Consider the following 16,172-nt stretch of genomic DNA (forward strand, 5'->3'; position numbering starts at 1 on the left):
CCAGCTGCTTGGAACCCTACCCAGGTTACAGTGGCTTTTGCCTCAGTGGCTCCGTGGAGCTCTAAGCAGATAGAGTGTGCCTTTCTGGGGCTCCTGACCAGGTGATGGAGATGTGATTTCATGGAACCTGGGGAAGGTGCCTACTCATCTCTCAGAGGCAGCCCAGGACACGGATCCTCAGTCTCTGCCTCCCAGCAAACTGGCTCACAAAAGCGAGACAAATCTCTGAAAAGCTACACAAATGGTACGCAAAGGATATGCAAATCCCACACATCTTTAATTCAAATAAAGCAAGTCGTGCATATTATATGCAAGTAACAAACACATATGCAAATGTCATGAGAGGAAGGGTGCCCGGCTCAGGGGTGAGGGTTGTCAGACACATTTCAAGGAACACACTGAGTATAATAGTAATGGTGGGGCTTCCCTGGTGGCACAGTGGTTGAGAATCTGCCTGCTAATGCAGGGGACACGGGTTCGAGCCCTGGTCTGGGAGGATCCCACATGCCGTGGAGCAACTAGGCCCGTGAGCCACAACTACTGAGCCTGCACGTCTGGAGCCCGTGCTCCGCAACAAGAGAGGCTGCGATAGTGAGAGGCCCGCGCACCGCGATGAAGAGTGGCCCCTGCTTGCCACAACTAGAGAAAGCCCTCGCACAGAAACGAAGACCCAACACAGCAAAAATAAATAAATTAATTAATAAACTCCTACCAACAACATCTTCTTTAAAAAAAAAAAAAAAGTAATGGTGGAGGTCTCATTTCCTGCCCTGAGCCCGGCCCTTGGACCCGACAGCTATAAGTTAAGGGGGTCTTATATCCCTGGGTCTCCAGCCCAAGAGAGGTAGGTCTCCAGCCTCTAGCTCTGTACTCGCTGCAGGGCCACAGCGGCCTCTGGTGGATGGTGATGGGACACAGCAGCTGGACCTCTCACTCCACCTCCACTTTCTTCTCCCTGTGTGGTGGTTTCCAGATCCCCCTCCCGTGGGGCCCTGATCATGAACTTCCAAGCCACAGATTCGTGGGGGAGGGGGAGAGGAGGGAGGGGGAGGGGGAGGGGGAGGGGGCGGGGGAGGGGGAGGGGGAGGGTGGAATAATGAGTAATGAGCAGGACTGGCTGAGGGCAGTGGTCAGTGTTCCAAGGGCTCCTGCTGCTCTCCCAGCACAAGCCTCAGGGATTTCTAAACTGCAGACTGCCCAAGGGTATACAGAGAAATGAGAGATCGCTTCCCTGTCAACTACCGGATCCTTGGTTCCTTCCCCAGTGGCCACGGCTGTGACCTGCGTCTCCTTCCAGAGATACTTGGATACCCCCACCCACCCCCATTTCAAAAATGGACACAAATGGTTATCCTTCCTACTTTTTACATTAATGCATTGTGGAGACGAGCTACTTCAGTCTTTTGAACGGTTGTATGCTATTCCACTGCAGGGCTGAACAGCGTGATTTAAACAGTGCCCAAAGGACAGACATTTATTTTCATTTTTTTTGCAGTTACAAAAAAATGTGGCAGGAAATGCATCACTTTGCATTCATTTGCATGTACCTGTAGAAGAATTCTTAGAAGGAAAACTGATGAGGGAGCGGGTGTGTGCATTTTTAATATTAATGGGTTCTAGAAGATTGCCATCTCGAGCAGCCATACTCTCCCCAGAACTGCCTTCGGGCTCACAGCCTTGGCTCTGCCTGTCTCTCTCCTAAATGGGAGCCTGGGGCACAGGTCACGAAGCCTCTGTGCCTCAGTGTCCCCACCCGTTGCATGGAGGTACCATCAGCACCCACTCTGCCAGCAGGGTGGTGTCAGGGGGTGCCAGGTGACTCCTCTGCGCTCTTGTGGTCCTTAATAGCTTGATTAGTGTCGTGGGGCCACATTTTAGGCATTTTTTTGAATAATGCAGTATGAAATGCTGGTAAAGTGTGACTTTACGCGCAGAATTTGACCTAGGGAGTTTCCTCAAATTACAGCCCTCCAAGAGGGACTTCCCTGGCGGTCCAGTGGTTAAGACTAGGCGCTTTCCACTGCAGGGGGCCCAGGTTCGATCCCTGGTTAGGGAACTGAGATCCCACATGCCGCGCAGTGACGCCAGAAAACCGAAACAAACAAGCAAACCAAACCTCCAAGGGACTCAGCTGGAAGCTGGCGGCCGAGCCAACCACGAGCCGCACTCACGCCACAGCCACGAGAGAGCGCAAGTGAGTGGGAGGCTCCAGGGCCACCTGGGACCCGCAAATTGCTGCTTTGTCTATTTCCTTTGGGACCGCGCTCTCCACCTCCTCTCCAGTGTCCACACGACCTGCCGTGGCACATCCCACCCTCTTGCTCCCACAGGACCTACCCGGCAGCTCTCCGCGGCACTGCCTCAGTTTCTCCGCACGGCCTCTGGCGACCCCTTTGCCGCGAGTCTCCTGGAGAGCTGACTGTGCTCTCTGATCGTCTGAGTCGCTGATTGTCTCTTGAACTAATCGGTGGCCCCACTGCTCCACTGAACCCAGGCTGCTCAGTCTGGCAGTCATTTTTCCATGTTGGTGGACCTTCACTTTCTGCTCCTGAAATCTGTCCTTCTGGCTTCCGTGACATCCTGTCTTGGTTTTTGTCCCATATTCTGGCCTCTCTCAACTTCCAAACTTCCATCCTGAACAAGACTCCGATGTCTAGTTGCGTGCACACCCCAAGCCTGTCAGTCCAGAGCTGAGCTACCTTCCCTCCGTGATGTCCCCGTCCAGTCTTCCTGCGGCTCAGACCACCCCATTCCTACTCAGCAGCAGGTCCTGCAGGTCTACCTTCACCCACGTCCCCCGACCCTAACCACCCCTGCCTGCACGTGGCCACCAGCTGGGAGGTCGCAGGACCCTTGGACCCCCCTTTCCTGCAGTCTGTTCTCGATGCAGCAGCGGCGGATCGTGAAGATGTTAGTCCCCCTGGGGTGCCCCCTGCTCACACCAGGCCTGGCCCCTTCCAAGGGCTGGCACCTCTCGCCCTCCCACTGTTGTGGGTACCTCGGGCACGCTCTCTCAATCACCTCCCTAAGGCCTTGTCTTAAGGCACGGTCCCCAATGGGATGCTGGCCGTCAGAAGGAATGAAGCCCTGACACATGCTGTATATAAAATGGTGAACCCTGAAAACATGCCGAGGGAAAGAAGCCAGACACGGAAGGCCGCATGTACGGTTCTATGTATATGAAATGTCCGGAACAGGCAAATCCACAGAGACAGAAAGCGGATGAGTGGTTGCCAGGGGCTGAGGACGGGAAACGGGGAGTGACTGCTCATGGGGACAGGGTCGCCTTTAGGGTGGGCTCTACAACAGCCTCGACTGACCGAGACCCCCCCAGGCTGTGGGTTTGGGGTTGCCCAGCATCCTAACAGCTCCTGCTGGCAGGGATAGGGTGAAGAGCAGCTGGGAGGGCTCAGTGGAAAGGTCGCAGATGCAGGGGGAGGTCCTGATGGCTGTCCCCCGCCCGCCCTGAAGGTTTGCAAGGCAGTGAGGGGAAGAAAAGAAGCACCAACCGTGCAGAGAGCCAGGCTGCGGGCGGGCTCGCAGAACAGCACCAAAGAGACTCGAGCTGAGGGGCGTCGCGGGCACAGGGCTGCAAACATGGGAGCTACCTAAAATATCCAGCACTGGGGCTGAGGGGCTCCGGCCGTGGCAGTTCATTCCCTGGAGGAAGATCCTCCCAGACACAGAGGCAGTGGCCAGTGCAAGATGCGTCGGGTAGAGAGAAGCCTGGTGTGCCAAGCGGGGGCTCGTCTGCAGGGACACACCCAGACCGCCGCGGGCCGTCTTGGCAGGTCACCCTGAGGGCTAGCGTGCAGTGGGTGCCGGTGGAGAAGGGGCCAGGGCCCGGACACGGTTGGCTGAGGTTGTATCACCCGCCTTAGATATCCATTTCTTGGTTCTTGAAAGCAACAGAAATGGAGACGTGGAGGGCAGTGTGGTGACAGGCCAGGTGAGAGCAGCTGGCCGCTGCCCAGAGGCCCGTGGGTGTGATGGGTTGGGATGGGCAGATGTGCGGGGGGGATGGAAGCCAGAGGGGTGGGGGGCAGAGGTCCTTTGATCCCAGGAGACCACCGTGCTCAGTCTTTTGGGGTGCAGGCCGGGACCCCGCTGTGCTGCATGGCTGTGACCCAGCGGACCCTCATTCCCGCACCTCGTTTCCTGTCTGCAACCCTCACTAGAGTGTCGGCGCCACGGCGGTGACACCCGCGGGGGTTGGAGACAGGACAGAGGAATCTCTCGGGCATGGGGGCCCAAGAACCGGGAGAACGGTGACGCATCCAGCTGGCCAGGATCTGGGCGGAGCTGGTGTGGAGATGCACGGGAGTCAGAACACTCTGTGTCCAGAGATGAAACACTCTGGACAGAAGCTCAGATGCTGGTCATGGTGGCAGCTGACAGTGCGGGGTTAGGGCCGCGGTGACACTGACTGACGGGCAGATACAGTGCACCTGCTCAGGGCCCCGAGCTGTCCTGAGCCCAGGTTCATTTAATTCTCCCAACAGCCCAGCTCTAGCATCTTCATTCCCGGTGAGGGGAAGAGAGGAGGAGACAGAGGGAAGGTCCCACCCGAAGGCTGAAGCAGAGGAGGAACTGGGCGAGGAGACAGAGAGGGGCATCCAGGAGCCGGGGGACTTGCAGCGCCAAGCCTTGGGCCAGCAGGATTTCAAGAGCACGGATGCAGGAAAGTGCCTGGGAAGTTTATCGTCTTTAACGACATTTCAGCTGAAAATGGTAGAACTTGTATTAACGGAAAAAGGTGCCAAACCAATTCCCAGTAAAATTCTGAGCTCACAACAGACTTAAATCAAAACCGCATGAAACGACACAGCAGAAGAGAGTGTGGAAGGCAGTGTCTGGGCGAGTTGGCACACGGATGGACAAACAAGCAAACAGAGTAACAACCCGCCCAACTGCGCAGCTGCAGCCCTGCACCTGCGCGGTCAGCCATCGGCAGGAACAAATCTGGGAGTGAACGACATCGAAATTAAAATCGGTCCAAAACTGTAATGGGAGAATTTGTGCCAAGTCCTGGAAGAAACAATTCAGCCTTAACCATAAAATTACTGTAAAAAACACCAAACGGAGTTGGCAGAACGAGCAGTGTCTCAGCCCATTTCAAACCCCAGCTGACAAGCAAAAGATGGTACCGGTGTCGCCTGCCGTCAGCTCAGGGAGCGCTGTCTGCTGTCAGTTCTGGGTTTTCTGAGGAAACATGAATTCCAGGGAACCAAGGCAGGTCGCACCGTCCTCTTTTCTGCTCATCCCAACACTTAATTAGATGCGTTTGAAGTGACCCTGCCGGGGTCTCCAATAGGTGAAGCGGTCGACATTCGCCTCACCTGCCAGCCGCCCCTGGCCTGAAAAGACAGAGACAGAGAGTCAGAGGGGGGCCGTGGGACAGATGACCCATCGGGCCCCCACATCCCTGAGGCGGCCTAGAACATGCCGAGAACCGTGAGAGGAGCCAGGAGATGGGGCAGGGACAGAGGGGTCAGTCCTGGGTCACAGCTGGCCTTGCACATGAGTGTGCCTCCTTGGGAGGAACTGGCCTCCACTGGCCGGGCTCTGGCAAAGGACTGGCAGGGCACCGCGGCACACACTCTGAGGGTGAGGGAGACCCAGGCAGGCCCGGAGCTGACGGTGGTCCCCCAAACATCGTGGTGAGACGTGGTAAGCAGGAAGAGGCTCAGGAACCCAGCAGGACGCGGGCCTGGCTGGGAGTCAGGAGGGCAGCGCCCATGGCTGCGGGCGTGTGGGCTCTGTCCACAGGGTGGCGATATATCGGGCACATGTGACCCTGGGATGTTTGTCCACAGGAGCCCCCCACAATGGAAACCACTACTATTGGTAGTGGTTTGCAGCCCACGAGAGCAGGGCCTGCAACTCACAAGCTCCCCTTCACCTTCCTCATTCTTTTTTATTTTATTTTATTTTAATTGTATATTTATTTTATTTATTTGACTGCGTTGGGTCTTCGCTGCTGTGCGTGGGCTTTCTCTAGTTGTCGCGAGCGGGGGCTGCTCTGTTGCGCCACGCGGGCTTCTCACTGCGGTGGCTTCTCTTGCTGTGGAGCATGGGCTCTAGGTGCGCAGGCTTCAGTAGCCATGTCTCGCAGGCTCAGTAGTTGTGGTGCACGGGCTCAGTAGTTGTGGCGCGCGGGCTCTAGAGCGCAGGCTCAGTAGTTGTGGCACACGGGCTTAGCTGCTCTGTGGCATGTGGGATCTTCCCGGACCCGGGCTCGAACCCGTGTCCCCTGCCTCGGCAGATGGATTCTTAACCACTGTGTCACCAGGGAAGTCCCATTCACCTTCCTCATTCTTGAACTTTCCTTAACAGGCTGAACCCTCCTGCCTGCACCCTCTACCCCTTCCGACCCCACAAGGCCCAAGACCCTGCTCCTCACCCACCCATCCCTTTCCCCCCTCCCCCGCCTCAGCTATTACCTCCCATGTGCCCCAAGGATCTGCCACAGAGGACAGTGCTGGGCAAACAAATCGAGAGAATGTCTTCAAGGGCTGCCTCATCATGTGACACAGGGACACTGAGAGGCCAGCGTTGCTCCGCCCACCCTCAGTCTGAAAGCAACTGGGACAAGGATACTGGCCTCAGGGGGACACACTCTGCCCTTGGATGGACACCCATAGGCCTATGATCCCAGAAGGAGAACATGAGTGGTGAGGGGAGGGGTCCACTCGCAGGCCTGGGAGGTGACAGGCTGGGGCCCAGTGTGGGACTGGGAGCCAAAGGGCAGCTCAGGGCCAAGGAGATGGCTCCCAGCTGGGGTGACCTCAGCCCCTGAGACCTGCTCTCTGGAAGAGCATCTGTGCCTGTCCAGGGCAGGGGCCCACGGCACAGGTGGGTGTCCACACCACAACCCTAACCTTCCTGCTTACTATGTGGGGTTGACAGGACCCCATGTCACAGTCCACGGAACCCTCACCCCGATTCACTCTCACACGCTCACCCCTACTGTGCTCGAGGTGCTGAGCCCTGGGCAAGGGCAGAGCCGGACAGGTCTGGCCACTTGGTGGTGTCAGAGCATTTACTCTGTTCAGGTGCTCCTTATGGGCTGTGGGGTTGCCACAGTGACGGGATGCGCGCTGCCCGGCACCGGGAGGCATCCATTCCCTGAACCTTTAAGAGGGGCTGGGGGTAAACGGGTGGGGGTCAACCCCGAAGGAAACAGGTGGGCTGTGTAAGGCCCTGCCCACTCCCGCATGGCCTTGTCACACCTGCACCTGCGCAGCCTCTTCAGGACAACCCTGCGCGGGGGGTCAGGCCCCTGTGGCTGTCAGTGGGAGGCCGAGAGGCCCCAGGGACTGCGAGAGGGATGATGCCCTCTGATCCTGGCTGGCCTGGCACCTTGCCCCAAACCCTGAGAAAGTTCCTGAGGGCACATCCCGAGACAGCTGAGATCCATGGCTCATTTTCTTCCCAGATCTTCACTCTGGCCCAGCTCGCACCGGCCAAGGGGGCAGCCAGGATGGTGAGGACATGGCATGAACGTGTTGAAGGGTCTGAGCCCAGTGGGGCTGTACCTTCAGACCATCAGGGCCTCGTCTGCCCACCCTTGCCTTCTCCTGATGGGTACAGACACCATCAGGGAGGGAGGGCTCCTTCCCAATAGGCAAAGCCCTCAGCAGTCATCGAGTCCTGTGAGGCGTGAAGGTCTTTGCCGAGTGGGGCGCCACAGAGCTGGGCTCCCTGAGGCGGCTCTGCCAGCCTGCATTCGTCCCCATGATGGACTGAGACACGGTCGAGATAGCCGGTTCCGAGGACCCGCCACCCACCTGGGCTCCACGTCAGCCCTATCACAGAGTCCGGGAGCCCACAGGTGTCCTTGGGATTGTGTTGGAGACTCACCTGGCCCAGAAGGCTGCCTTCCCCAGGGGCGGGCCGGAGGGAGGCCAGCGTCTGCAGGGTGATAAGTGTGTCACTGGTGCTGGTCATCGGAAAGGGACCAAAGGAACCTGGAAGGGCAGGAGGGGTCAGGACCAGTGGGACCTACCAGACCCCCGGCCAGGAAGAGGCTGCGGAGGTGACTCCTACGGCTCCCTGCCCCTCCAGCAGCCCTGCGTAGGTGGGGAAACCAGACTTTTGGTAGGAACTTTCTGTCCCCACAGCATCTGCCCAGCCTGCCGGGATGTGTTGACTTCACTGGGATAATCACTAATGGGAACAGAAACCTCACAGTGTAAATAGAGAAAAGAGGCGTACGCAGGGACCAGTCTGCTTCCCCAGATGCAGCTCAGTGGGCCCGGCCACATGGGAGCGACTGACCCTGGGCTGGGCAGCCTTACTGACTGGAGCTGGGCCTCAAAGGGCAGCTGGCCTGGCTGCCCGGGCCCCTGACATTGGTGGTGTCCTCTGCCATCTTACCTGTGTAAGTGGTAGCCTTTTCTTGAAACTTCCCCATGTTCTTTTTATACCGGATTCTTTTGTTGCTGAACCAGTTTGAGACCTGTGGACAGGCAGAGATGGAAGTCACTGGAAAAAACTGACCTAGCGATGAGACGCGATGTGGACAGACAGCCGGGGGGAACATCACTGAGTGACAACGTGTGGCCCTGGGGCTGGGTGAGAGGCCGTGACTGAGAAGGTGGCGCTAATGAACTGTGGGCCCAGGGAAACGTCTGCAGTGTGTTGGTGACACCCTGGACCTGGCGTGGCTTATAGGAGAGGGGGGAGCTGGAAGGAAAACAGGCATGTGTGTGACACACTCAGAGAGACGAGTGTCTGCTCACTGCGGCGGCAGGCAACAGACTGAATACTGATGCGGGAGACGCATCAGTAACCACATTTCTGGGAATGCAATTTAAGCAAAGAACACAGTCGAATCCAAAACTTATCAAAGGATAAGGACCACTTGACAGTGCAGGGGAAGGAGCTGAGCACTGAGCTGAGGGCCTGTTTTTAGTCCCCAAAGCCAGTTAGGAGGGAGCTGCAGTCACATGCATCCTGTAAGCAAGGGGCCGGCCCAGGGCCTAGAGGTCTGAGCCCAGCTCTGACTCCAAACCTGCACCGAGACCTCCAGGGCAGGGCCTCTCCCTGTGGGTCACTCTCTGGGGGGCGTCCTGGGCACTGAGGGTGCTGAGCAGCACCCCTGGCCTCCACCCACCAGATGCCAGTAGTGTCCTCCCCTCCCCCCGAGAGTTGTGATAATGAAAATGTCCCCTGGGGGCAGAATTGTCTGGGTGAGACCCTGGGCAGTGCCTTCCTAAGAGCGTGCAGACATATCCCAAAGTAAGGCACCAGGCCCTACAGTGAAAGGTTATGTATTTTAATGAACAGAAATAAACAGTTGAGTTACGTGGCAGCGCTGTGGATGGAGGACTTTTCTCCTCTAAAAATCTGTTTCTTTTCTTTTTTTTTTTTTTTTGCGGTACGCGGGCCTCTCACTGTGGTGGCCTCTCCCGTTGCGGAGCACAGGCTCCGGACGCGCAGGCTCAGCGGCCATGGCTCACGGGCCCAGCCGCTCCGCGCCATGCGGGATCCTCCCGGACCGGGGCACGAACCCGTGTCCCCTGCATCGGCAGGCGGACTCTCACCCACTGCGCCACCAGGGAAGCCCAAAACCTGGACTAAGTTTGCAGAAGAATAGCAGTGAGCAGTTTTCCATGTTGAATTCAACTGGCATTTTAGAGGGACAAAGAGCAAACTTCCCGTGTGGGTGAGGGAGGGTGGCTGCTGGGGAGCTGGTCCGGGCCAGGGTCCACCCTCTCCACGGGGTGTGTCCCGACACCTCGTACAGGAGTGGGATGCCCTCTCCACCAGCTGTAGCTCGGAGCCATTGGCCACTCCCTGCCCAGTCACTCTGGTCCCTTTGGCTCACACAGCTGCAGCCGCCTGGGTTTCTGCCCATCTCCCTGTCCATGGGCTCAGCTCTCCCGCCCTTTCCCCCTCGGGCCTCCTCACCCTGGAGTTGCAGCTGTCCTGAAAACGTCTGTTGCCTCATCTGCAACACCCTTTGCCCTAATGGTGCTCTCCCTCCCCCGCTACTTCCTCCTTGGGCGAACCGCACAGCCTACACGACATCTGTATCCCAAATTCCGAGCCCTCCCTCAGCTGTCAGACATTCCCAGCTGGAGGACCTGCCCGAGTGGGGAGGGGCTCCCAGCACAGAATTCTGCTGCTGGTGGGCGGGGTCTCAGGGCCCGCCCACAGAGCAGGAGTCACTGGAATGTGGCCGGTGCTTTCCAAACTTTTGTTTGCAACGAACCCTCTCCTGAGATAAAGTTGAGACCCAAGACCCATGTGCTCTCTGCGGGTGCCAGGGCTTGAAGTGAATCTGGCCGTTTTCAGATAACTGCTCACGGTGACAAACAAGCTGCCATGGCTCCCACTTCTTCCGGGCCTCGAAGCCCCAGAGGTGCAGCCCTCACTTCAGCTCCAGCCAAGGTGCTGAGGACACCGCAGCGGTTCCAGGCCGAGTGAGGTCTCCTGTGACCGGGACACCTGTGAGGCTTTGCTGCCTGTGTGACCCTGCGGGGTTCCTGAGTGCCCTTGTCCCCAAGTCGCTGCTGGACTGGGCAGGGACCAGAGCAGAGGGTGGTGACGGAGGGCACAGGCTGACTGGGCTGGAAGCTCAGCCCCTCCAACTGCACAGTGGGAGCAGCCCTCCCTGCAGCCGGGGGCGGGGTGCCGTGCCCTGACCCCCACGCTGCCCCACGGGCGTGGCCTGGTCCTGCCTCTCGCTTGTGGGCTGCCAGCACTTACCGTTCTCGCTTTAAAGCCTTCGGAAATATTTCTTGGGTTCTCATCTTAGCCCCGCCACCTTACCCCAATTCCAGTGAGGACAGTGGTGGTCCCGACTACCAAGGTTGCCCAAGGCTGTCCAGGTCCCTTCTCTGACCTGCACCACCATTCCCCCTCTGGAACCAGATGTCGTCTGTCTTGTACCCCCAGACACACACACTGGACTGTTTGAGAAACAAGAAGGCAAGGCGCGCGCCTGAACTTATCCCAGGATAACTGAATCGGTACTTAAGCACAAGAGCTGGTCTATCACTTCAAGTCCTAATTTTCCTCCAAGTTCTTCTTCTTCTCCCAAGCTCATACCCCACCCCTCTTACGCAACACAGCACATCCCTCTGTTAGGAGAATATTAAATCCCAACGACTACAATCCACGGAGTACCTCACGATACACTCTGTGGTGTCGCCTCCGGGACCGCACACTCCACACCGGTCGCCTCAGCGAGTCCCCACACCTGGTGGGTGTGGCTTCCCGCCTGAGGCGCACTTTCATAGCCCAGACCCTGGGACCTGAGCCCAGTCAGGCCGACTGGAAGCCTGCCTACCCGGCTCCCGCCCCACACATTTCACCAGCTTCCCTGGGGGGCCTCCTCACTGGGCTGAACTTTCCCTCCCTTCTGGGTTCAGGGAGGTGTGGCAGGGAAGGACTGTCACCTGGGAGACGGTGATGCCACCCTTCCTGGCCAGCTCTTCTTTGGTTTCTTCACTGGGGTAAGGGTTGCTCACATGGGAGTAAAAATATTCATTCAGCACTTCCGTGGCTTGCTTGCCGAAGTTCTGCCGCTTACGCCTGTGAAGACAGACGGCCTCAGCCGGGGATCGTACGTGGGGCCTCGTCCTCGTCTCTGATTCCCTAGAGGTTGTAACAGCAGCAGCCAGCACTTCAGTCGCCTTCCAAGAGGCTGTGTGAGGGCTACGCCTGCAGCTGTGGCCACAGCCCCTGCACAGGCCTGGAGGCCCCCAGAACTTAGACCCAAGCCAGCACTGCCTTAGGTTCCTCTTCCTGAGAGCTGACCCTGGGGTCACAGGCCGGGGGTAGGTGGGGCCTGACCTGGCATCGAGGACCCTCGAGCGCAGGGTCATCACGGCCTCGCAGGTGCTCTCCTTCAGCTGCATCAGGACGCTGTTGAACTTGCCGTGGAGGATGCCCACCACGTGCTCGATCTCCTTGGGCGAGACAGGCCTTATCCTGCTCTGCTCCTGGAGAAGGCTGGTGACATGCGTGGCGAACTCACGGCAGGCCTGGGGTGGGGAGACAAATGCCAGCCGGTGACTACCCGGCAGGCTGTCCCGGGGGCTCCATGTGGGACCAGCCACCTGCCCCCCGAGGCCCCCACACAGGCTGGCTACTGAGAAGTGAAGGCAAAAGGCTTCGGGTAAAATCGGCCACCTTTGCCGTGAGACCAAGTGTGTGGACGCCCTGCTCTGGGCCACCAAAGGCAGGCAGTTAGTGCTCCACGTTTCGCTTTGACAAATGCGCGTTCACATGACAGAAACTCTTCCATGCAGGAAGATCACCTGTTCATGTTTCTCTAGCTCAGAGGGGTAAATCTGTCGGGTCTGGGACAGCTTGGCCCTGGAGTCAGAGTGCTCAGGGCCACTGTCATTTGGACAGCCACCTGGGGTTGCTGTGCCGGCCGCCGCCTGGGCTCCTCTTCGGTGCTTCTCCGGCCTGCACATGCCCTCGGCCAGCAGCATGTTATCCAGCTTTTGGAGCTGAGCGTCGGGGGGACCCTCTGCCAGAATGCCACGAATGTTCAACCCTGGGTAAGAGAGGAGACACTGAATCAGTGTCTGTTGTCGGAATGAAAACAACCACGACAGAGTGTTAGCACTGGCTTCGTGTCTGAACACTTTTCACGGAACCCTTGAGGGGAAAGAAAGACTTCATCTGATAACAGACACTGAGTAACCCCCGTGACGCTGGTTCAGGTGCCGTGCTTAGGAGCCCAGTCCGGGTGGCGGGAATGCAGGGGGCACACCGACCACAGCTCACAGCCCACAGTTGGGTGTGTGTGTGGGCCCGCAGGGCAGGGGCGGGGTGGCACTGGGTGCTGGAAAGCCTGAAGCCCTGAACCTTGTCTTCAGATGGGAGAGGAAGCACGTTCCAGACACACACACTAGCACAGGCAGGGATACGAAGGCTAGTGGCCGCCTGGCTTCAGGCAAGGCCGTGCTGCTGTGCGTCTGAAACTAAGCCCCCCAAAACCGAGTTCCCTTACTGAGTTTGACTAGTTCCTCTATCTAAAACTTTATTCCCTTTCTTGTCCCCTTTGACCTCAGTCCTGTGCTAACTGAACACTAATCAGTCAGATGACTAAAATTGCTGTTGTTGATAACATCGTTAACGTGCTAAAATTGCTATTATAGATATCGTCATTAATGTACAAACTCAGGTTATGTCTCCAGGGCAAGATGAGCTAACAGACCCCTAAGCCATGGACCCACCTGGTCAGCGAATCATAAACCAGAGACATCCTGATTCCCGAAACTACGATTATGAAATGTCACAAGATGATGATTAATTCCAGCCTCTCTGTTCTTCCCCTTAAAAAAAAAAACCAAAAAACCTTCACTCAAAGACCAAGGTGGAGTAGATCTGAGGCTTGTCTCCCACTCCCTTGCTTGGCACCCTGCAATAAACACTGTACTTTCCTTCACCACCGCCCGGTGTCAGGAGAGTGACTTTGCTTTTCAGAAGACTGAACTTTGGTTTGGTAACACATCTATTATGTCTGTTTGTGTTTCCTGTGCGTGTGTTGGGGGGAGGATTGTTGCTATAAAGTAAAGAGGAAAAGACTGATCCAGAGGTGCCAGAGAAGATGAACTAACCCACCGAGAGACCTTTTTTAAAAAATACATTTATTTATTTATTTATTTATGGCTGCATTGGGTCTTCGTTGCTGTGCGTGGGCTTTCTCTAGTTGCGGCCAGTGGGGGCTACTCTTCGTTGCAGTGTGCGGTCTTCTCATTGCGGTGGCTTCTCTTGTTGCGGAGCATGGGCTCTAGGCGTGCGGGCTTCAGTAGTTGTGGCTCGCAGGCTCTAGAGCGCAGGCTCAGTAGTTGTGGCGCACGGGCTTAGTTGCTCCGCGGCCTGTGGGATCTTCTCGGACCAGGGCTCGAACCCCTGTCCACTGCATTGGCAGGTGGATTCTTAACCACTGTGACACCAGGGAAGTCCCCCACGGAGAGACTTTAAGAGGAGAAACAAGATGATTGGCTTTACAACATGGAGAAGCCACCGCAGCTGGACTGAGAGGGTGACGTGCTCGAGGGCAGGACTGGACGGGCAGTGGACGGGCAGGGGAGGCAGTGGGGGGGAGCTGTTGCTGTCCGAGGGGATGCAGGCCAGCTACAGGGCGGCCAGAGGGCGAGGCCCCAGAGTCTGTGACCACCAGATGCGGGCGTGAGAGAAAGGAAGAGGCTGTGACCACTCCCACATTCGCCCTGGAAGGTGCCATTTTTTCCCAAGTACAGCACACAAAGCAGCAGGCAGGCACGAGAAAAAATGGCATCAGCCTGGTCCCTGACCCAGCTAAGCCCGAACGTCCAGGTGGCTGCGAGGCAGCTGCTTCCTGGGAGCTGGGGCTGAGCTGACCAGTTTGGGTGGGAAACAGGTATTCATGAGTCATCGGCGTGTGGTGTGTGGGAAATCCGTACATATCCACCTGTACCTGCAGCTACACCTATGAGAAGGCCATGCCCCTGAATACTAGAAAACCAGCATTTCAAGAACAGGCAAAGGAGGAGACGGAAAGAGTTATCGGGTAGGTGGAGGAAAAACCAGAAGTAGTCACAGAGGGGTGGAAACACGGGCTTGGTCATTAGGGGAACGCTGTTAACCTCTGAAAAAGCAGGGTAAGGTGGGGTACAGCCTGACTAGCAAGTTCCAGAGAAGCATGGGAGACAGGCAGTACAGGGAAGAGCCTGCTGCAGGGGTTACAGAGCGAGCTCGGGTCTGAGGAGGGTGGTCTTGCAGGACCTGTGTCTTCTTTGCTTTTTCAGTGACAGAAGAAACATCTGCGGCTACAGAGGAAAAAAGATTGGGGGGTGGTTCCTGATGGAAGGCAGGGAACGGAGAAGGAGGTAATGATATAGGATATCCATCTAGCTCTGACTTTCTGGAAAAACAAAGTTTAAAGTGTTTTCTTGGAAACAGGCTCTCAATACTATCAGCTACTAACTGACTCAAATGCTCAAATAAAAATTGAGTTTAGGGAATTCCCCGGTGGTCCAGTGGTTAGGGCTCAGCGCTTTCACTGCTGTGGCCCGGGTTCAATCCCTGGTCGGGGAGCTAAGATCCTGCAAGCTACGTGGTGCAGCCAAAAAAAAAAAAAAAAAAAAAGAGTTTAATCCTATCATATGGATATTTACTCATTAATCATGCGCCCCTTTCTTGTTCCCTATGTAACAGGTTAACCTTTTCTGTCAAAAACTCCCCAGTGAAAATTGAAGGCGCTCAAGAGATATCCTTGCAGGAATTTTCTTCACACGCAGGGAGCTTTACCTCCTTACGTTTGGGGACCCTCAACTCACCCAAAGGAACCCCTGCCACTTAACTCAGTCCCACTGGGTTATCATGTGGCTTTTTCTGAAAGAAGTAAAGGAGAAGTGCCCCTTTTATTAGTTGCTGGCCTTCCAGTTCAGAGACCCAATTCTCTAGCAACCTTACTTGGTCTTCAAGAAGCACCAGATGTAAACGCTGGGCACCCCTGGACAGAGCTGACCTGTGCGGCCTGATCCCTGTGAAGGCCCGCACCCTCCTAACCACTCCTAACCCAGAGCGGATAATGGACGTCCTCCTCCCTCAGGCCCTCTGTTTGCAAATCCTATTGATTCAAACTCCATGATCAACCCACCATCCATCCCCTCCCTTAATGCCACTGCTGCAACCCTGCTGCGCTGACCCCTCTCCTGCCCTCCATGACCTGTGAGGAAACCCCTCCCCTCCGATCCACTGTGCACACCGGCAAGCCAACTACCTTCAAACACTGTGCTCATCACGCCAGTCTTTTGTTCAAAGACTTCAACCAGGGCCTGCATCCACCTAAACTAAAGCCTAGACTCTGACACCTCGTACTCAGGGTCTTTCGTGACGGCCTTCCAAACCCACCTTCATGAACTTTCCCTCTGCTGGGCCCTTCATGGCCCTTCGCAGCACAGCAGATGCTCTGCGACCGTCTCAGGCTTACTCAGCAGCTCGTCCCTGAGCACCCGTGGTTGCGGCTGGGGCTCAAGAGTGACTCGAGAGGGACACACAGCACCCCGTCCCGCCCCAGAGGGCCCCCAGCACACCCTGACTCCCGGGCTGGAGAGGCCACCTCCACAGCTTCCATCACAGCTTCCGTCATTACAATTAGGGGCAGCAGTGGTCCAGGCTGGACATGCGGTGGTGGGAGCATGTGCACACCTGTGTGT

General features: G+C 56.8%; 1 protein-coding gene across 1 annotated transcript in view; it reads right to left on the reverse strand.

The window, feature by feature from the left end:
* Nucleotides 1-233: 233 nt before the first annotated feature.
* Nucleotides 234-16,172, reverse strand: part of PBX4 (PBX homeobox 4) — a 43,469-nt gene continuing 27,530 nt past the window's right edge. Inside the window, exons 3-8 of the mRNA XM_033854065.2 lie at nt 12,273-12,517; nt 11,806-11,996; nt 11,409-11,544; nt 8,380-8,461; nt 7,864-7,970; nt 234-5,357 (exon numbers count right to left, since the gene is read on the reverse strand). Of these exons, the coding sequence (XP_033709956.1) occupies nt 5,271-5,357; nt 7,864-7,970; nt 8,380-8,461; nt 11,409-11,544; nt 11,806-11,996; nt 12,273-12,517 (848 nt within the window). The 3' untranslated portion in view covers nt 234-5,270. The remainder of the gene's footprint in view (nt 5,358-7,863; nt 7,971-8,379; nt 8,462-11,408; nt 11,545-11,805; nt 11,997-12,272; nt 12,518-16,172) is intronic.

This window comes from Tursiops truncatus, chromosome 3 (assembly GCF_011762595.2).
Source record: "Tursiops truncatus isolate mTurTru1 chromosome 3, mTurTru1.mat.Y, whole genome shotgun sequence".
NCBI lineage: Eukaryota > Metazoa > Chordata > Mammalia > Artiodactyla > Delphinidae > Tursiops > Tursiops truncatus.